This window comes from Melanotaenia boesemani, chromosome 11 (assembly GCF_017639745.1).
Source record: "Melanotaenia boesemani isolate fMelBoe1 chromosome 11, fMelBoe1.pri, whole genome shotgun sequence".
In the NCBI taxonomy this organism is placed as follows: Eukaryota; Metazoa; Chordata; class Actinopteri; order Atheriniformes; family Melanotaeniidae; genus Melanotaenia; species Melanotaenia boesemani.
In genome coordinates, this window is record NC_055692.1 from 33,502,236 (window position 1) to 33,525,178 (window position 22,943).

Consider the following 22,943-nt stretch of genomic DNA (forward strand, 5'->3'; position numbering starts at 1 on the left):
CATCCGATTCTAAATCTCACGGGACCAGGCCAGGATTTTCTTTTCCTGTCTGCAATGTTGTATGTCCCACTTGCCTTTATAACTTGGGGACTGGTTGCTTTGGCTAAACGTTAAGAATAAACATTGGTGTGGTGTCACAGATGCATCCGTTGTTGTTTTCCTGGTCAAATAAGCTGCCAACAATCTGGACGGTATCCAGACACAGAGCCTGTCATTCACTCTTCAATGCTAAAATTCACATTTTAGAGACCCTTACAACATAAAAAATGCAAAATTACAACTTGTATTAGGAAGAAAATGTCTGACATCACAGGTTGATGTGTTTTTTATTTAATGCATGAAAGTTTGCCTAAAAAATAACATCCAAAGACCACGTGTACTATACCTGAAATACATAATCATATCATCCCTCAAAATGAAGTACTCTCTGCACTGTGAAAGACTCACATTAAAACAAAAACAAAAGAAAAAACATCACACCCCGAAAAATGGAGTGATCCTAAAGTGTACCACTCCACAAGTAAGAGTGAAGTCTATTTACACTGTATGAGTTCATCCATATTTACTGTTGTAGCATAAGGAGCAGTTTCATCCTCACAAACAGACACATAAAGCTCCAGTTAACCTGTTTATCAGTTCTAAACTAAGTTGTGGAAGCTCTTGATGCCAAAGATCACAGTGCTACACTTTCATGGTTCTCTCTAAAGCAGGGATCCTCAATCCTGGTCCTTGAGGGCCAGTGTCCTGCAGGTCTTCAGTGTTTCCCTGCTCTTAGTAAAGGGATCCAGCATCCTATGAAGTTCTGCACAATGACTCATTAATTTGAGTCAGGTGTGTTTGAAACATCAAAAACCTTCAGGATTGTGGCCCTCGAGGACCGGAGCTGGACACCCCTGCTCTAAAGCAATCAACACAGTGGACCACTAAATCTTATGTCAGAAACCTGCAGACACCAGCCTTTTAGACCACCCTGTAGGCTGCTGTGTAAACGAGCTCTCAGGTTGTAAGCAATGCAAGCAGCAGAGCTTTAAAATGTGCTTCAAGGCTCAGTTTTTGGACCCACTCTCCTCATTATTCCGTAATTTAGCTTTTTGATCGTTGCATGAGGGGGGTCATTAAGGGAAACAGGTTGGGAACCACTGATCTACATGCATGCCTCCACCAGCAGCTCACTACTGATGCAGGGCACTTTTTATGGAGCACTATGATTCATAAAAGACTCATTCATCGTTGCACATTGCACTGGTCTACTGGCCATCACTGTCTCCACAGACTTCTACAGTTCATTTATAAAACTACCTTGGGCTGTTGCCATCATGTTTATGCCCCCACATATGGAGGGAGAAAAGTACTGCAATCAAATACATAAGTACAGCATTAAATAATGTATTAAATATATTATTAATGTATTAATATTGGAAATAAATAGATTAATAAATTATTATATAAATATCTAATTATAAAAACTGGGTGGGGCTAACATTTAACGTTCATGGCTTTGATTACTTTGGTCTAAAATTAAAGCTAATGATGAAATGGTTTTCTTCTGTTTTTATTTTTTTTAATCAGTGTAACAAATCGGTATAGCCATCAAACATGTATATAATACTACCACCTACTGTGTCTGAGTATTTTGACTTTCTCTACAGAGATCATTTACTTAAGATAATGACTTGAAACATTGAAACCAATCAGATGTCACGTTATGTAACGAGCCACCATCACAGTTTAAATTAATTATGAGGCACACATATTGCTATCGTAGTAGTTCATGATGTATATGTATTTATTTCCAATATTAATTCATTAATGACACATTTACAGTAAGTAGTAGTTGATACATTGATTCATTTCTTTAAAGTGTCTATTTCCTATTTTAATAAATCAATTACAAGTTTCATTAATTATTCAATGCTGTATTTATGTATTTTATTGTATGTGTACTTTATAGGTATGAATTATTTCCCTCCATGCTCCTCAGACAGAAAGGGTCACAGGATTTTATTACTTTTAGCATTTTCCTTAGTTCCTGCTGAGTTTGGCACAAAGGGGATGTTTTAACTCTTCCTTCAACCTGGACAGCATGTAACAGGATCTAAAGTTATTCTGAGGGAAATGGAAAAAGCTTTGTCCAGCTCATGTTTTTAGTGTTTTTTTGTATCTAACCTGCTTATTACCTTTATATAAATACTGTGATGTTACAACTGAATGTAACTAAATATTTTTTTCTTCTGTTCAAAACAGGTCTCTCTTGATAATGAGATGCTGTGTCTCAATGGGACTACCTGTATGAAAATGTTTTAAAAAAACACATTAGGACACATTAAGACAGACCATAATAAACACATGGTCTCTATCACTTCTAATAAATACTTGTGATGTCCACTATTATTTCTCATATTATACAATCCAAGAAGACGCATGTTTGTAATCTTTTTTTTATCTTGAACAAACTGTCCTGAACACTAAGTTACAAATAAACAGAAGAAGTTTCTGCCAACAGTGTGACAGTACACACACACTGCAGTGTGTTGTCCTCGGTGCTGCCTCGTGTGGACAAACTGACATCATCACGGCGGGAAGCTTAAAGTGCAAGCAAGAGTTTTGCTCTTTCACCCAACTGGCAGACAGGGCTGCAGCTTTGAAAGGAGGAGGTGCTGGATGTGTGTGTGTGTGTGTGTGTGTGTGTGTGTGTGTGTGTGTGTGTGTGTGTGTGTGTGTGTGTGTGTGTGTGTGTGTGTGTGTGTGTGTTGGGAGGTGGGGGTCTTTGCCCAGTGTGGCAGCTTCAGTCTCGGAAGGTGTGGATGTCGTTGTAAAGGCTGAGCGAGAAGTCAGAAAGCCTGTGGTCGGTGTGGCAGCTCCTCTTGCAGTTGCAGTGCTGGATCCACATGATGTTGTAAAACTTGTCTCCATCAGGGCAGCTGAAGCGAAGCCGCACGGTGCGGCTGAGGGAGGGGGTGCAGCAGCGGCTGTCGGTGCAAAGCCCACAGGTCCGAGGACGATACCGCCGGGCTGTCGAGCATCCAGCAAAGATGATTCTGACTGGTTCCTGTGGACGCATCGTTCTCTGACACTTCTTTCCCTACAGGACGACAGACAGATTTTAAAGTTACATGATGATGTTTATCTGTGAACTTCCTGAACTTCCTGTCCTGATGGGAACGTTACCTTTCTAGGTGCAAGAAGCTGAGCTCCGCAGTGCTGGATCTTGCACAGTCTGTTTTCCCTGACCAGCTGACAGTCTGGGTTCTCATTGGTCACTCTGCTTGAAAAGCCCATCCCACAGGTAGTGGAGCACTGGGTCCACTCACTGGTCTGTGGGATACAACGTGGCTGGAGTGACCCCTCAGATGTGGGGAAGAACCCCATCTCTGTAAAAAAGTCAAGACACAGAGCTCATCACCTGTCTGGAAAGGTTTCAATGTAGACCATGGCCTATTTAACACCATCATTTCCCACAGACTGGTAGACAAACTGGTTGATCTGGGTCTCCCACCTGCTACCTGCATGTGGATCAAGAGCTTCCTGTAGGGTCTAAGTCAGACGGTGAGAGTGGGCCCACACACATCCACAGCCCTCAGCGCCAGCTCCCCACAACTGTGCTGAGTCCCCTGCTGTACACCCTCTACACCAGATGTCACTAGCAAGTGGACCGCGGTCCAGATCCGGACCCAGAACCTGTCTCATAGACCCGGACCTAAAATATAAAATCTGACAGGGTGCTTTTATTTTAACTGGCTCAGCATTTGTAGTCTTCATTAAAGTGGTCAGGCAAACACGCAGGCCAATTGCGTTGGAGTTAAGCCATCCCACGAGATCCACTCAGCCAATTAACTGTGTGAAGCTGAGAAGCGGTAAACTGTGCAGCACTACAGCGCAGACACACGAGAGTTTAAGAGGCAGGAACAAGAAGGTAAAGGAGAAAGAAAGCACCTAGATAAAACATCAGGAGCGGTACAGGCGACTGCGCCAGAGAACGGCTACACTGTTGCAAAGAGACGTGGGGCTTGCTTTTTCTGTGGAGTCGCTTGCAAATATTGTCAGTCGCGGGTTGCAGGTTTTTGGGTTAATTTTCTTGGGTGTAGTTGCTTATTTGGGCCTGTCCTGCTCATGTTATGAAGCCCTCCTGATTCTCTCACAGCTTTCCATAATAAAGCTGCAACCCATGGATGCAGAATGGGAAACGTTAATGCAACAGTCCTTTTTTTTCATGAAGCTGATGGACATCAGATTTACTGTCTCATAACACGAGAAGACAGTTTTTATTTGTTTTAGGTTTTACCCCAGGTCTTTTTGAGACGAGTCATTTATGTCTAAGTTATTCAACGTTATTACTGCATAAACAGACTGTATGTTTTATATATATATATATATATATATATATATATATATATACTGTCTATATATGTATACTCCCATGACTGCACTCCCACCCACTATCATAAAATTTGCTGATGATGCCATCTTGAGGGGGGATAAGACCACCTACAATCTGCTGCTTAACACCTCCAAAACCAAGGAGGTCGTTATTGACTGCTGGAGGAAGGACATATTGAAGGCATAAAGCCACTGAACATTGGTGAGGACAGTGTGGAGAGGGTGACAGACTTCCTCTTCCTGGGGGTCCCCATTGAGGAGGACCTGACCTGGAGCGTGAACACCTCTGAGCTGCTGAAGAAGGCACAACAGAGACTGAACTTCCTGAGGGTATTAATGAAGAGCAAAATTTCACTGAGACTGCTGGTATGCTATGGGTGCTCCACTAAGAGCATCTTAGTGTATTGTATTTGTGTGGTACAACTGCTGCACAGTAGAACAGATGACTCCAGAGGGTCATCAAAACGGGTCAAAAGATCACTGGCTGCCATCTCCAGACACTAGAAGAACTACACAGACTATCATTAATTCATACCCAGAACAACAAAAACCAGGACTAACATTCAAAAACCGTTTTTATCCAACTGCAGTCACCATAATACTAAAAAACACATATAATAAGCAACATGTTTTTAAGGGCTGAGTGCAATAATAGAATGTACGCCTGTGTATGAGTGACGGGTCTCTGCTTGTGTTGCTTATGTTGCTTTTATTTCTATGTTTTATACTAATTTTATAAATGAAGTCTCTGATTGGATGGCACTTTTAAACCTTGTTGTACTCGTTACAATGTCAATAAAGATGTTCTATTCTATTCTATTCTATTCTATTCTAACAGGAAAAAACTTCCCTCAGACCATATTTCATATTGAGGAAGAAAGTCTATGATGTTTACCTCCGAGTGGTTCCCCTCCACTAGTGACCAGGTGCCAAGGCTGCAGCAGGGCCCTGATGTGGTTGGGATGGGGCTGACTGTCTGGTAGGGACGTAGGCGTCACCTCCTGCGATTTCTCGCTGATGTGGTTATCGTCATCACAAACCCACTTCTCGCAGCAGCCACCTTTGACCCTGGTCAGCCGGGGGCGTGAGCAGCGCCACTGGGGCACAGTCAGTTGGTAAGGACAGAGGGGCATGCAGCCCACCACGCCGTTCATGCAGGTGCACTGGTGCTGGCAGATGGGCTGGAAGTTCTCACCGTGCTGGTAGACGAGCCCATTGAAGGAGCAGGGCAAACCGTGGGCTTCAGCTGAGGGAAAAACAACAAAAATCTGTGGTGATTTGCACCTTTCACACTGCAGCTCAATTCCAACATTTTTGCCTGCATTTCATCTGACTTTGACATCACAGAAGTGAGACAAACGTCACAAATCTGCGCTGGTGGAAGCAGAACGCAGGAATATCTAATCATGGTGGATAACAGTGATGCTGCTAATCAGTGGAAAGACCGTGAAGTTTTGTTATGACAATTCTGTCCAAGCCAAACTTGAAGGTTTTTATCGTAACAGGATTGTGTTCGAGACCATTTCAAAACAAATGGCCAATCGTGGACACAGACCAACGTGGCTGCAGTGTCAGAGGAAAATGAAGCACCTTAAGAGTAAAATTTTAAAAAGTTAAAGACTTCAGATTTGGTCAAGTGACCTGCCCGTTTTATTTATCTATCTATTTTAGGGCTGTCAAATGATTAAAAATTTTTTTCAGATTAATCACAGCTTATAAACGAATTAATCATGATTCATTACCATTTGCAACTACACCTGAAATATGCTCATTTTTATTGTATTGTGTTGACAGAAAGAGCAAGCCAGAGCTTACAAATATTTAGTATTAGGTTACCCACCATTGGGTAAGCATCAGATGACCAAGGGCCAATAAATGCAGCATTTAATTCACTTCTATGTTTAGATCATAATGCAGAACTCATCCAGCATCATTTCACCAACCGTCTCCATGGTGATACAATATGTCATAAAACCACCAGATGGGTGGACAGAAGTTAAACGGTCATTATTGATCAATAACCTTTGATAAAAGAAATGACCTGGCAAAAAACACTTTTTTCTGTTTATCATTGAGGTGTTTTTGTTCAGCAGTGATAAAAGTCTTACAGCGGCATCACCCAAACTAAACAACTGTTCACAAAAATATATCACTGACAGTTTTTTTTACTTTACTTTTGCTTTGTTAAAAAAGGGTCTTGTCAAAAACAACACTTTGGGGCAAACGTGTGTTGGTGGAACCCTGAACTGCTAGTTTCCTTCTTCTCAACTGAACAATAAACGAAAGCAACAAGAGAGACACTATCTATCCATCCATCCATCCATCCATCTTCTGCCGCTTATCCGGAGTCTGGTCGCAGGGGCAGCTGCCTAAGTAGGGAAGACCAGACTTCCCTCTCCCTGGCTACATTCAACAGCTCATCCGGAGGAATCCCGAGGCGTTCTCAGTCCAGCCGCGAGATGTAGTCCGTCCAGCATGTCCTGGGTCTTTCCCGGGGTCTCCTCTGGGTGGGACGTGCCGGGAACACCTCACCAGGGAGGCGTCCAGGAGGCATCCTGACCAGATGCCCGAGCAACCTCACCTGGCTCCTCTCGACTCTACTCTGAGCCCCTCCTGGATCACCGAGTTTCTCACCCCATCTCTAAGGGAGAGCCCAGCCACCCTGCGGAAAAAACTCATTTCGGCCGCTTGTATTCGCGATCTTGTTTTTTCGATCACTACCCACAGCTTGTGACCATAGGTGACTTGGAGGTGCTGATTCTCATCCCAGCCGCTTCACACTCGGCTGCAAATCGATCCAGTGAGAGCTGAAGATCACGGCCCGATGAAGCTATCAGTACCACATCATCAAAGAGCAGAGACCCAATCCTGAGGCCACCGAACCTGATCCCCTAAACACTTAGAAATTCTGTCCATAAAAGTTATGAACAGAATCGGTGACAGAGGACAGCCTTGGCGGAGTCCAACCCGCACTGGAAACGATTCTGATTTACTGCCGGCGATCCGGACCAAGCTCTGACACCAGTCGTACAGGGACCGGACAGCTCGTACAAGCGGGTCCGGTGTTCCATATTCCCGAAGTACACCACACAAGAGTCCTCGGGGGACATGGTTGAATGCCTTCTCCAAGTCCACGAAGCACATGTAGATTGGTTCAGCAAACTCCCATGCCCCCTCAAAGACCCTGAAGAGGATGTAAAGCTGGTCCACTGTTCCACGGCTGGGACGAAAACCACACTGCTCCTCCTCAATCCGAGGTTCGACTATCCGACGGCCCCTCCTCTCCAGCACCCCTGAATAGACCTTACCAGGGAGGCTGAGGAGTGTGATCCCCCTGTAGTTGGAGCACACCCTCACCACCCCAGTCTGCCAGTCCAGGGGAACTGTCCCACTTTTGTTTTAGAAAGTAAGTAAATGTTTATTTATGTAGCATCTTTCAAGATAAAAATCGCGAAGTGCTTAATAATAAAACAGAACACAAAATAACAATAACACAGAGAAAATAAAAACAAATAAAACAAAGTAAAAGCAAGTTTAAAAAGATGTGTTTTTAGCTTCTTTTTAAAAGAGATCATGGAGTCCACAGATCTCAGGCTGAGAGGAAGGAGTTCCAGAAGGAAGGAGCCACTGTTGCGAAGGCTCGGGTAGGAGGACAACTTTACTCCAAAGAAGATTTAACGTAATTTCTCTGTCTTTCTTCGATGTCTCGCTGCCGAGACAGAGAACTGTTAGCTATCAAAGTAGTTTAGCTAGTGGCAATGGGACAAGCACGTGAACATGGCTAAAAAAAAAAGAGGTTAAAAAAAGGGAGAACTAATAATGTACTGATAAATCTCTTCCACGCTTATGTGAACCTCTTCCCCAGACCCATCTCAACAGCCCCAACCCAAAGAAGATCTGCACCAGAACTCATGAAGTGGGTAGGAAGCTGTGTCTAAAGCTGACTTCCTGAAAGCCATTAATGGGCTGAATGACAGATTCTCCAGACTTGAACAAATGTCAGCAAAAACACAGCATAAATTATTGCAGTGCAGGAACACATGAAAAGACCGAATGGATTGTTCAGATCTATATGATAATCTAGACAGCCAAAGTTTACTATGAAAGACAGCTAATATTAACAAGGTCTTTCAGCTACAGCAGGCTTTTGTTGTTACTATTTAAAATGAGTAATTAAAGTTCACTGTGACACTTGTTTACACTGAATATATTGTTCGAAAAACATCAGGTTTTCTGGGTAACATGTTAATAACCAATAATAATTTCATTAACTTTTCTATGAAACCTTTCTTACCTTAGGAAGGTATACACCAAGTCACTTATTGTTTATGTAAAACACAACTGTGCTAAAATAATGACACCTTTATGTTTAGTTTAGTGCAATTTGCGTTATCAATAGTTAAATAACCTTCTACAGTGGTGTAACCACTGGCTTTGGCTCACTTCATTTATTTAAAAAAAAGGTAAAAAAAAAAAAGAGTCTATATGTTTTTCTTTTTGCTTCTTTCCTTTCCTTACATGGCAGACTTACATTTAATTCTTTAAAAATCGTATCCCTAATGTTAGACGTATACATGACAGCACCAAAAGAAAATCTATTTTTCTTTTCTGGAGACAGAAAAATGTTGACTTGATTCTTTTAAAAGAAACTCATTCAAGTTATAATGATGCGAAATGTTGGAAAACACAGTGGGGTGATGATCAATGTTATTTTTGTCATGCCTCTCAACAGTCAGCAGGTGTTGACTGTTGTTCTCCTTTTGTTGTTTAAATGTTCCCCTAACACATTTAAAGTTAACATTACTGAGTCATTATCTTCAGATGAGGGTGGATAGATTATTCTGCTTTTCAAACTGGACAACACCTTCTTTATAGTCTGTAATTTGTATAATCATAATGACACAGCTCAGGCAAAAACTGTGTGTACGCAAGAAACTTGAAGCTCTTAAACTGAAACACAAGGGAGCACAGATGATTCTAGGGGTTTATAATGATGCTCCAGATGATCTTATAGATAGAAAACCGATAAGAACAATCCAACATTCAAGATTTTAAAGTACTACATTTTTTCTGTTATAGATGTGTGGCGATTCTTAAATTCTAATATAAGAGTTTACCTGGAGTAATGCAAACAGATCCCTGCAATCCAGGATTGACTTGTGGTTGATCTCATCTTCATGTTTACAGTTTGTTTCAGAATCCTCTCATGACATCTGACTGCAAATTACAATTCATTTAGTAGGTAATAAAAACAAAAAAATTATTTCTGGGTTCTGGAAAACGACTTATTAAATGATGGGATGTTCTGTAATACAGTGAAATCAACAGCAGAACAAATATTTAGGGATACCAATAAATCACACAGAGATGGGAATTTTTTAAATTCAAAGAGAAGCTGCAATAAGTCAAGTAAAGAAATTAAAAAGAAAATGACAATAAAGAAATCAGTTTTATGAATGAATTAAACACATTAATGAAGAAAAATAGAGGACGAAGAGATTAAATTAGAAAGACTAAAGGCAGAAATAGACAATACTTATATTAACATGTCTAAAACGGCCTTTATAAGGTCCAGAGCAACATGGCGGGAACGAGGCGAAAAAAATGCTGGTTACTTTTATGCTCTTGAGAAACGAAACTAAAAAAATAAATAATATCACTGCACTTAAGATTGATGGCAGCACAATCAGTAATCATTTAGACATCTTAAAATATGTTGGCTCATTTTACAGTGATATCAAATTCCAACATCAATGACTGTGACAAATTTACTGAATCGGTTAAAAAATTTACACCCACTATCTCAGAACAAGTGTGAACGACCATCACAAAACCCGACATTCCAGAAGCAATTCAATCAATGAAAAAAGGCAAATCTCCAGGCCCCGACGGGCTGGCCGTAGAGTTTTATTTACATTTTTGGGATTTCATCGTAAATCTTTTACTGGAATTATTCAAGAAATGCCTTGATAGAAAAGTAATGTTTACAAGTATGAAACAAGGTAAATATAACTTTAATTCCTAAACCTGATAAAGATCATCTACTAATGGAAAACTGGAGACCCATTACACTTTTAAATATAGATTATAAAATGATCTCATTAGTTTATGCAGAAGGTTAAAGAAAGTTCTTGAAGCGATTATAAATGAAACACAAACTGGATTTATTGCCAGCCGTCACATTAGTTCAAACATAAGACATATTCTGACAACATTGATAGTGACTCCCTTATAACTTTCCTCGATTTTTATAAAGCTTTTGATACCATTATTTTTTATTTAAAGCACTCCAAACTTTTGGATTTGGTCCAAACTTTGTGTCTCTATGTTTCTAGTTATGAGATCTGTCCGCCAAGGGTGTCCTATTTCGCCTTTTTTATTTTGAATTGTGGTCGAAATACTTTCATTACATGTCTTAAATAACCCGACAATTAAAGGTTTATCTATTTTTGGCAAGGAAATCAGACTAACCCAACTAGCCGATGATACAGCTTTATTCTGGCTTTATTCTTATGCTTCTGGGTTAATCTAAACAAATCCAAATGCTAATTTTTAGGCCTGTACTCTATAAATGTCAAAACTCTGAATGATATGCCTGTAAAAAGTGTGCCAGACATCTTGGTATTCAGTCTGTAGGAGTGTTGTGGAGCGTCAACATCTTAATTTTTCCCCCAGAATGATAAAAACTAAAACTGTACTGAACCGATGGCTTCAAAGAGACTTGTCAATTTTTGGTAGAGTTCTTTTGATTAAAGCTGAAGGTGTTTCCAGATTTGTATATCCAGCCCTTCCCCTCAATGTGTACAATTTCACATGTAAGGAAAACAATAACATGGTTATTATTTTGTATGGAATAATAAGCACCTTGGACCTAAAGATAAAGGTGGTTTTGATCTACTGTTTTTTTTTTTATCTTTTTTTACTTAAATTATACATTTAAGGTGAAAGGCCCTGAGCATAGGCGAGCAAGGGTGCCATCTGTTTGAAGTGGCGCCAACTTTTTTTTTTTTTTTTTTTTTTTATGCTCATTTGATTTCCCTTCCATTTCCTCGCTAATAATTAGACCAAACAAATAAAAGAAGCTACAATATTCTGTGATGATGACGACCTCCTCACCTGAACTGCTGCTGCTGCTGCTGGCAGGTGAGAGAGTGGAGGAAGGAGAGCATCCAGGTTTGTAACGATAATACTGATGGACGACGTCACCTTGTCGTGTGTTGCCAACAAGAAACTCATTAAAAAAGTTTATAATGAAAAGACAATCCAAGCCGTCAGGTGCTGCTTACAGAAAACGTAGGAAGGAGGAAAAACGAGCCCAAAGTAGAGGAATGTCTGAGTTACTGAACATTAAGGCAGGGTGTGTTAACTCTTCATTCTGACATCAACAGTAGGCTAACGCTAGCTAGCATAGATGCTATTGTACTGTTACAGCATCTGAAAAACAAAACAACCAAAGTACCACCTGTATTATGCAATAAAAAGCATCATAACGTCAAAATGACATAAAGTAAAGGTTTAATACGACATGAAAATGTTCTAATTGTATTTGCAAAGCAGTATTTATGCAGCTGTCTGTTTATTGTGAGGGTAGGCTACTGCTATTTAATGTTACTACTATAAAATTTAAAGTAATGTGTTAAATTTGTATTTGTCCAGATGCACTGAGAAAAGTTTTGCAGCCACAACAGAAACCTGTAGAAGCTGCTAGAGAGGAGGCCTCAGCCTCATGGTCTTCACCAGAGGGTCTCAGAGAAGAATGTAGTTAATTCAACAAAGAATAATGACTGTAGTACTACTACGTTTTATAATGTTTTTTATCTAACAATTACTAAGTAATATTTGGATCTGTAGCAAGCAGATCTAAATGAACACTGAATGCAGAAATGTCATAAAGATGATTGAATCCAGACAGACTGTGTCTCTGAGTGGCTGGAAGGACATGAGGGAATTATTTTAATAACTAAACAACTTTGTGTTACAACTTATATATAAAACATGCTTCAAAAATTTTATCTGATTGCTTGATTGATTTTTTTGTTTTACACAGGGGCATTATTTTGTTTTATTTATTATAATTGTAGCAGTTTTTAAAGTTTAAAGTGTGTTTTGATTGTTTTACATTGTTCTGGGATTTGCACTTGCCATTTCTTGCCCTGGACTTTTTAACTAAATGTTATTTATTTTTAACTAAACGTTATTTATTTTTAACTAAACGTTATTTGTTTTTAACTAAATGTTATTTGTTTTTAACTAAATGTTATTTGTTTTTAACTAAATGTTATTTGTTTTTAACTAAATGTTATTTGTTTTGTGCTGTTTTTCATTTTGTAGCAGTTTGTTTAGCTTAGAGTGTTTCAGTGTGACCTTGTTTTGTTTGTTAATAAAGAGACAAGAATTTGTACATTAGTTAGAAAATGTGTGCTTTCGGTGAGCATTTTGCAGCATAGGGAGGGGGGCCCCTGCCGGCCTAGAGCCGGCCCTGGTGAAACGGCTGAAAGAATGCCTAAAAGCTCCAGAATCATCATGGTATTTCATTCCACACAGCATATTCAAAAACGTTGGAGGTCTTCGATTGTTTTTGAAACGTAATTGTAATATCCAAAAGTTACAAGTTAAAATGTAAGAATTTTATCATCAAGCATTGTTAGCATGGAAACTATGTTATTCACAAAACTCTCCTCCACATAAATCTATAATCGGGAACAATGAATACATCACTTTATTTACAGAATTGGATTGATAAAAATGTAATTTATTTAAAAGACTTATTTAATTCCAACAGCCAGCTGCTCCGCTATAAGGATTCCCCATTAAATTTAGAGACTTTAACTCAATAATAAATGATAGAATTAATGAAAAGCTACGAAAAACAGAATGTGCATCATACAACGGTTAACACTCTTTACATAAATGGTATTGACATCTCAAGTAAAAAATGCACAAATAAACGTATCAGAGGATGTTTCTATAATCCTAGGAAAATAACACCAAGAGCGAAATTCTTTTGGGATGCTCGTTTGGAAATATAAATTGGCATAAAACATGGCTTGTTCCTTTTAAATTCTATATCTCAAACAAACAAAAATCACATCTTTCACATCCATAAAAGTAAATTTCAAAATTCAACTCCAGTATTTAAGCTGTTTTTGATTGAAGTTGATTATTACTTTAAGTCTCTAAAGCTGATTTCAAATAAAAACTGTATATCACTGATATTCATTCAGAGGATTTCAACCAATAAACTGTCAGAAATGCTATTGTCATTATATACAGAATATTATTATGAAGTCTGTCACGCACATAGACTGTATGTATATATATATATATATATATATGTTTATCTTTATTTCAGAACAATGCGGTTTACAAACAAAATGATCATAAAGAACATAAAGACAGCAGAATGACATGCTACATGAAATGCAGTTAATGACTTGACAAGAAAACAAAATGTGTATATAAGAATAGAGTAGCAATAAAGAGGACAAAATAACAGAGGTAAGACAATACAGTGGTAGTTATGTGTGTAATATAAAGTGATTCTTTTAAAAGAAACTCAAGTAATCTCTAAAGAAAAATGGTTTTAGAAGATAGAGAGCGTAAGTGCACTTTTTTGGTTGGAGGTAACATTTAAAGTCCATAAATATGCATCAAGTTCACCTGTAAAGATTTCTGTGTTGGGGAAGGATTTCTTGAATCTACGCTTATGTATATGAAATTTTCCAAATTATATTAAGATGTTAACAGTGTGGTTCAGGGGTTTATTTTTGCAGTTGTATCTGCAAATAATATCTTTGGAGGAAATTGATATCGATTGACCGTGTCGATTGTTTTGGCAATGACAAAACACGTGTGGGATAGTTTCTGGGTCAGAATTCAAAATGTACAAGCGGAAGGAATGTTTATCATTTTGGTGATGTTGGCATTCGAGGGGTAAACGTTATGCAGAATTTTGAAGTGCACTTCTCTTATTTGAAATACAGAATTGAAAGGAGATAAGATTTCTGCCAGTCAATGTTTTGGAGTTGCAAATTCCAGAAGGATTTTCCTCTGGGCATAATTTTATTTTTGCTTTTCAGTTCTTCTCTAATAAGCTTATTTGTGCATTTGATTTTAGAAATATTAATACCTCTAATTTTTAGCTCATTTAGTTGAGAATTTATAGGTTGAGGGTTTGGGTGGCCTTTCATCAGCCCAGTTACACCTGAGGGTTTGGTGTTTATTACAGAAACAAATTCTTTGTATTTGATGGGAAATGATTTTTCTGTCAAGAACTGTTCATTTGTATCATTTGTTTGTATTTGTATAGCCATTGCAAGGTCCCATAAGCAGAGGTAAAACTCTGCTGTGAGGCTGTCGCTTCCAGCTGATTTGTTAGGTTTCATTGAATGAACAGCATTGTTTACTTCTGAGTACCAGATTTCTTTATCACACTGAGGTTTGAGTTTTCAGAGTTTTCAGAGTGGAACAAACTTCTGTTTGTATTCCATAAACACAACATTTTGTTGGCTTAAATTCAGATGTGTGTAATTTGCGATAGAAAGAGAAAACAAATTCGGAGATGACTGTGGTGTCAGAGGTAATGTTGTTATTTATGCTTAGGGACTGTATGTTATTTACTTTTACATTTCTTTTCTCCAAACCAAAAAAATAACTGGAATTAATTTCACCCTCTTCTAACCATTTGTTTCTGGACCTCATGAAGGCACCTTTAGCTCGATTTATATACATTCTGTCAAGTTTCTCATTTAAAGATTTTAGTTTGTTTGTTTCATCATCAGATCATTTTTGTTTAGAAGACAAATCTTGTATCTTGCTGAGAAGATTTTCTTCTTTGATTGAGTTTAGCTTTTTGAGTCTTGCTGCGTCTTATTGCTGCTTCTCTAGTTTTGAATTTGAAATATTCCCATTTTTGGGTTGAACTCATATCTTCTTTACCAAAAATGTCCTTGGCAAGTATCTCAATAGTCATCTAACAGAGAATTATTTAACTTCCAATATCCTCTAATTCTTAATTTCTCTTTTGATCCTTTTTAATTTCAGAGATATCATCGTATGATCAGACAGTGACAGTGAGATACATCATAAATGAAATGAATACTTGTAGATGAAACTAACCATGAATCGATTCTTGAGCGCAGAGTTTGAGTAGGATTACTCCATGTGTAATCTTTGACATGAGGGTTCATCAACCTCCAGGCATCAGAAAGAAGAAGTTGTTCTTTTAGGAGCTGCTGGCTTAACTCTGGATGATAGATCCAGTTTAGGTGGCCATCGATCCATCTCTTCGTCAGGAGCATCATCCAGATCTCCACCAATGACCAGGAATGAGTCTTTATATTCATTTTAAGTTGGAGAGTTTTGAGGATGGTCCACAATAGAAGTTTTTTGCTGTGAGGGTTCTGTTTGGGCCACATACATTACAAATGGTAAACAAGACATTGTTTACTTTTAAGATTAGGATAATCCATTGTCCTTCCTCTGAAAAACAAGTCTAGTACATCTCCATTGAACTTGTGTAACAGAATTGCAACCCCAGCTGAATTATTTGAGGCGTGGGAAAAGTAGATTTTGTTCCCCCACTGGGACCTACAGAATTTATCATCTTCAGAGGCTGAGTGAGTCTCTTGTAGAAAAATAATGTCTGCATTACGTTTCTTACAAAAAAGAAAAACTGCCTCCTTTTAAGATTGTTTCTTAGTCCTCTTACATTTATAAAGCATAAATTCAAGTTGTCAAAATTAAAGTGAGACATAGTTTGGAGTAAAAGGAACTAAGGAATGACTGCTGTCTAAAAAGAATAAGAACAAAGTTAGTATAACAGAAAAATGTTAGGTACTCACCTAAAACAGTCGACATCAACTATAAGTACCAATAACATTACTGCCATTACAGAAAACCAAACAAAAATTTAAAAGTGCCTTCTGTTAATAACATGTAAAACTTCCACAGGGGAGGAAAGAGACAAGTTCGTAAATAGATCCAACTTGGAGATTCAGTCACCTTCTTTCCCTCAATTAATGCATCAGGTCCTCGAATGCCAGCTCTTCTTCCTTGCTTCCTAGCTGCTGCAACCAGCAGCCATCGCTGGTTTCTTTTCGTCTTGTCAGCATGCGTCAGGTCTTCCTTCATTTGCAATTTCATCTCCTTGAGGATCTTATTTTCATGGGTTAGCCTCCAAATTTTGTTCCTGTAAGATCGTTGAGAGAATTGGATGATGATGGGCCTGCTTGCTTTTCGCAGGACGGACCGACTCTGTGAACCGTGTCAACAAAGAATCCTAGATTTTGCTTGTCATCAGGTGCAAGTGCCACAAACAACGGAAGAACTTCGGCTTTGACATCTTCTGTAGTTGTTTCTTTCTTGTTCCATCTCCTGCTGTAGCTCTCAGAGCTCTGTAGAGCTCTTTGACAAGCTCCTCGTTTTTCATTTCAAATTCCATTTTTTTAACATGTCCGCACACCATGGCGCTGGATTCTGTGTTTCTTGATATGTTTTGCTCTAGTGAGGTGAAATAAATTCCACTACAGTTTTTAAGATCTTCTTTTGGTTCAGGTTCTTTAGAGCAGTGCTTTTTTGGGTCAGGACTTTTCGTCGGTGTGACAGGTAAAGGAATACACAGACCATCAAAGTTATTAACTTGATGGTCCAGTAGTGACGTGTTGCTCCTCGTCTTAGCAGCTTCTCTATTCGGCATGTTGCACGTGTTTTGGCTAGGCTAGCAGATATACTTGGGTCGCTTTGGAGGTTGAATCCCAGTCCACTCCCTTTCTGGCGATATTTAACTTACTTGTCTTGTGTCTTTTTCCTTTAAATTAGGCCAGAATGTTGCTGTTAAATGGTTTTGTAGTTTTCTTTTTAGAAAAGGTAGAGCTTATAGCTTCGGAGCTCACCGACAAACACTCTCCATGGTCGCCATCTTGATTGACCAAAACACCCATAGACTGTATATTAAAAGATGGACGGAGCCTCCGTGACGTCAAGCGTAGGTTTCTGAAGAGCAAAAGTGAAGCTCGTTGGGCGGTTCTTACCTTCGCCATCTTGGCAGCTTCACGCCAGCCGGTGCTCCCGGAAAATACAAAAATATGAAAAGTGATGGAGCTGAAAGGGGGGCTGTGAGCGTGGGGGTGGATGACTGACAGCTATCAAACTCCGAGCTGCCTGTAGCTAAGAGCTAACTGAGCCAACTCGGAGCTAACGGTAGCTAACCGCTAATGAAGGTAGGCGGGTTAAAGCTAAGGTACACTGTTAGCCGGCTGAAACCTGCGGTTGTGCTGCACTCTCCCTTCTTGCCGTGGATATTGGATACATGTCAATAAAAAGGACACGCCCCTAATTATGCAGAATTTCAAGATTAAATAACATCTAAACGGATTAGTTAAAAAAAAATTCACCCCCCTCACAGTTGTCATGAAGGTAAACTTGACCTATTAATCCTAAAATGGATTTTTGTCCAGGCTTTAAACATGTTTATTTCTGCTGTGAAGTTGGTCTTTTTAACATGGGAGTCTATGGGGATTTGTTGTTTTGGAGGCGGCCTCTAGCGGATGAGGGGTGAACTGCAATTGTTTGCACTTCCTCATAGGCTTCCCTTTTCACCGCCGGAGGTTGCCACTTGACAGTCACAGAGACGGCCAGAGAGTCACATACATATACCGCCACACACCACACATACATATAACAATACACATACCCATGTCTCCCTTTAACATGTCTGAAAAGGGCTAGGAAGAAGTAAACCTTACTTAATCCTACCCCTTCTCCAAAAACCAATATTTACCCTTTATAATCATCTTCTTTCCTGAGTCTTGTGAATTTATGGAAAAAAATACAGTATATAGTAAAGAAAAAAAGTATTCTAATATTTTTATACTAAGATTTAGAGCCATGATTCCACATCCTTTGTATCAACCTACACACTGACACCTACGTTCACACTCACATGCACATTCATACCAGACATACGCTGTTCGCCCTGAGAGCACCCTGGAAACCTGCCTTGTGAACCATCCTGATGGCTCCTTGTGGAGTGTACTCAACGGTCATAGTGAGGATTTATAGGTGTTGCCCCAAACTTCCACACAGTAGGTTAAATATGGCAGAATAAGTGAGCAATAAAAAAAGCGACCGGTGTGTTGCTTTTACACAGGGGTCTGAGAGCAGTTCTTCATCTGACCTGAGTTCAAACACCTCTGAAAAGAACAATCCACCACATCAAATAGACGTAAGCGACCCATAATTTACTCTTATCACGTTGTTTTGTTACATGGCAGGTTGTTGCAAACTGATTGCTTAGCCGAAGTGTCCCTCTCTCCTAAAAAATGTTTCGGACAGCTTAATGTCCAAGAAAGGAGTAAAATCAGCTCATTTAACTCAATCCAAAATTAAATTTTCACTGGTGTGACCACAAATCAGGGGTCAGCAAATTTTGGACTTAAAAATAGTGCAGATTTATTTATTTGTTTGTTTGTTTGTTTGTTTGTTTGTTTGTTTGTTTGTTTATTGCCAATGACAGGAAAAGCAGAGGTTAGATTATAGAAGTGTAAGTGTATAATCTACGAAGTTTTTCAAAAGAAAATTATTTCTTGACCCTTTCAGTATTGATTTATGACCCATTTGTGTTGGATGTTTCAGGTTGTACTTCATTATTATCACTGTTATGATGCACTTTGTATGCATACCCAACCCTATATATCTGTAGTCTTTTTTTAATCTTTTTTAAAAAATATATATTTATTTTCACATTTACAGGTTTTTTGTGTTATTTGTTTAAATTTGCAGTCTATTAGAATATTCCCATATTTAAAAAGAAACCAGCTGTGAAATAATGCGGGAAAAAAGAACTTTTTTTTACAGTGTGGGAGAAAAAAAGCAGAAAACAGTACATATAATGACCAAGAGCTACACAAGTTTTTACTGCATAGTTTCATCTAACATGATTCAGAATGAGGTTTTCTGCTTCTGGGTATCTATTAGGGGACAGAAGACAAGTATCAGGTTGTGTTCAACAGGATTTGGAGCAAAGTTTTTACCACAAATTGAAGCAAAATGTTTCAGAACCTGTATGTGACAATCATGTCACGTCGGGCTCTTATGGGTTAAAATCAAACGCCACAAACCTAAAAGCTAAATGCAAACAAACAAAAATGTGCACAAGGATGAAGTCAGTTTATCTGAATGAATCCAACGGCACAAACAACGGATTAAATATGCAGCATGTCATATTCCACAACTCTCCTCACCTCGGCACAGTCCTCTCTCGGGGTCCCCGCCGGCCCCCAGGTGGCAGCGCAGCCCCTTGATGTGATCACAGGGTTCTGTGGCACTGCAGTCCTCATTGAACTGCCGAGCACAAATTTTACAGCAGCCACAGTGGTCAGTCACCCAGCTGACGCCGGGTGGGCACGGCGGGGGTGAGAGGCTGCAGGAGCACTCGGCTGGGCACTGCACCTCTGCCTGAGGAGCAGGGTCAGAGGTCAAGATAGGGGGACTTTTATGAGTTCACACGGAAAGGCAGCTCCTGCTACATGAGCTTTAATGACTCACCTTCTCTGCAGCACTTGCCATCACAAACAAGGTGGAAATGATCTGTGGTAAAGTGGCAGGTCTCAGCATCCTGATCAACAAACAGTCCAAAACTTAAATAGTTCAATAAGAAAGATAACATTCAGGTCCAAAACTCCAAAATGAAAGAAGTCTAAGTTGAATCCCCTCCTCACTGAGAAGTCACTCTGACCTTGTTTGCTCTGTCTGCAGTGCCTCGCTGTGAGTGAAGCTCAGTTCTACTTCACAGAGCTTTTCCTTTTTAATTTTATAGACACCCATGCCTCCGCCCCTGCCATGACATCACCAAGTCTCCTCTGAAGACGACTGGAGCACATTCAGAGGGAAGGAGGTGGCCGGCTTGTTGATGTGAAACACTAGCTGAGAAACGTTCAAGTCAAATCCTGTTTTAAAAGTTTTATGGTAAATATCTAGAAAAACACAGGACAACAATAAGCTTAGGTCAGGTGATGTTTTATCTGCAACAAGAAGAGATGACACGGGGAAGTAATAGAAAGAAACAAACAGTGGTTGGACAGGTGGCCTAGAAAACCTGAGCAGGGAATCCCAGCCTGTCAGGCTGAGTGATGGTGTGGAGAAAACCCCTGTGCAGTGCTGTCCTCTGTGCTGCACCACACCGTGCTCAGGACATCCTGTGTTCCCCCATCTCTTTCCTAATGGGGCACATTCCAGGAAATACAGGCTTATCCTCAGGTTCCCATGATTGGTAGGAAAAACTGCATTCCCATTGTCATCTGTGGGGCACAGAAAGGAAGCAGGAAAGTTTCATTAAGTGTCATAAAACATGGGAAATGTAATTTATTGTTTGATAAGGCTTTGTGTGGGTACAGTCTGCTGACACTGAACACAGTCAAATGTCAAAACAGAATGAAAAGAAACATGCTGATAAATAAATAATTAAAATAATTACTTAAAAACAAACTAATACTGCAGCTAGTAATATGAACTTACAGCCAAATTACACTTTAAAAATTGGTCTCAATTAAAATCAACAGAATCATAAAATAAAGAAATCAAATACAACTTCAATCCAAAAAAGTTGGACTGTTTAATCTGATGGCAGCAACACATCTGTAAAATGTTGGAACAAGGAACAGTCTAAAAACTTCAGAAAAATGTTTCTCAGCATAAAATTGTGGAGACTTTAAAGATCCCTCAATCTACGGTGTATAATATTATCAAAAGGTTAAAATCATTAGAGGGAATCTCTGTGGGGAGAGGGTTGAACATAACAACTGGATGCTGGTGATCTTGGGTCTTTCTATACTGGAAATCACTGCATGGACTCAGGAAGACTTCCAGCAATCACCATCTGTAAACACAGTTCACCCTGAAACCCACAAATGCAGGTTAAAGCTCCATCGTGCAGAAGAAGAAGAAGCCAGATGTGAACCAAAACCAAAACTCATTTAAAAAGATCTGAGGCAAAGTGGAGAACTGATCAGATGGATTGAAATGATAAATTTGATCTGGAAAGCATGGAGGGTATGTCCTGCAGACTAAAGAGGAGAGGGAGCATGCAGCTTGTTATCAGTGGACAGATGAAAAGCTGCATCTCTGACGGTATGGGGCTGCATTAGTGCCTACGTAAAGCTCCATCAAGACATTATAAAATGTCTCAGTTTAAACAGCTGATATGTTATTTATGCTCTACTGGAGATGAAATATGGGTTGATGATCAGAAAGGTTGATTCTGTTTTTATTTGCAATTAAAGCATCTGACATTTTTGAAGTTGGGGCTGCAGAAATCAGCAAACGCAGACGGAGAAATTATGATCTTAATCTTTTAATAATATTTCAGAAACTTTATCAACATGCAAATGTGACAGAGCACAGGAAAAAATAGCTTCTTAGGAGTTTAAAATAACAAAGCTAACTCTTCATCTGTCAGCCTGCTTTTTCATTTATTATTATGGTTGAACATTTGGTTAATATCTTCCATCATTGATACCTACCACCATGTTTAAAGTGATGGAGGCGTCTTTCTGGATTCTTGCTGAACAGTGTTGTTCTAGGCTGGAAAGCCAAGTCGAACTGCAGCATGTCGTTTTCAGACCCGGGCATGTACATAATAAATATCTGTGTACTTCCAAATGAATCAAAAAGACAGTTTTAATATTCACAGATGCTTTTTATCTAGAGCATCCTCCTCATCTGTAGTGGTTTAATGATTCACAAACAGCAACACTTCTGTTTATTTCAACCAACCGACTTATTTACTTTTTTTGCTGTGAGGCCCACTCCCTCTAAAAAAAAAGAAAACACAACCTTCTTTGTGCAGTTCTGGTGATCAAAGTCCACATGAAATCCACAGGGAAGCTTTAAAAGAAGCTTCTTCATTCACAGTGTTTTTACTATTTATGCTCAACACTTTTTATTTTTTAGAAATGTAAGTTCTTTTTGTTTAATTGGCTCATGACCCACCTTGGGAGAGTTGTACTATGAAGTACTAAAGTAGTACTTGAGTTTACTTTAGTATTAAAGTAAGTATAACCCCCCCCCACACACACACAATACTTGTACAACTACACAGCCCAGACTCAGATGTAAATGTGTCAATATATTAGATGACTTAAAAAAACTGATTCATGTTATAAATGTCCCGAACATTTCAGTTTGGTAGATTTAAAAAAATAACCACAACCTGTTTAGATTAAACAGGCTACATCATCCTCAAAAGTATCCCCGACCTGACCGTGCTGCTGAAAACAAACCTGAGACTCAGTCGTTCTCCTTTTAACTGACGTCCTGTGAGCAGGTGCTGCAGTTGCTAATGGAAAAGTTATTTTTACTGTGTGTACAGAGAGTAGAACATCAAACTATACCTACCGCGCTGATTTACGAAAGCAGCCGCTCAGACACCGCAGCTGTCTGGCCAGTAAAACTGCTGGGAAGTTGAGGTGAGATGGGATGCTGGGGGGGGGGGGGGGGGGGGGGGGGGGGGGGGGGGGCAAGATGAGAGGACCTTGTTGGGCAACAGCAGGGAGGAGGGCAGCAGTCTG

At 39.3% G+C, this 22,943-nt stretch overlaps 1 protein-coding gene across 1 annotated transcript; it reads right to left on the bottom strand.

The window, feature by feature from the left end:
- Positions 1-309: 309 nt before the first annotated feature.
- Positions 310-20,141, bottom strand: ccn1l2 (cellular communication network factor 1, like 2). The gene is made up of 5 exons (XM_042000557.1): positions 19,924-20,141; positions 19,620-19,833; positions 5,273-5,623; positions 3,169-3,371; positions 310-3,082 (listed from the first exon to the last, which is right to left on the bottom strand). The coding sequence occupies exons 1-5, from the start codon at positions 19,990-19,992 to the stop codon at positions 2,786-2,788; spliced, it is 1,134 nt and encodes a 377-aa protein (XP_041856491.1). The 5' UTR covers positions 19,993-20,141; the 3' UTR covers positions 310-2,785.
- Between the last annotated feature and the right edge of the window lie 2,802 nt (positions 20,142-22,943).

Bases quoted from the DNA above. Each gene is read 5' to 3' on its own strand.
- ccn1l2 (XM_042000557.1), bottom strand. From the start codon at position 19,992: ATGCTGAGACCTGCCACTTTACCACAGATCATTTCCACCTTGTTTGTG. The intron at 19,834-19,923 runs GTGAGTCATTAA...CCTGCTCCTCAG, and splicing joins TGGCAAGTGCTGCAGAGAAG to GCAGAGGTGCAGTGCCCAGC. The intron at 5,624-19,619 runs GTGAGGAGAGTT...TTTTTCCCTCAG, and splicing joins CGAGAGAGGACTGTGCCGAG to CTGAAGCCCACGGTTTGCCC.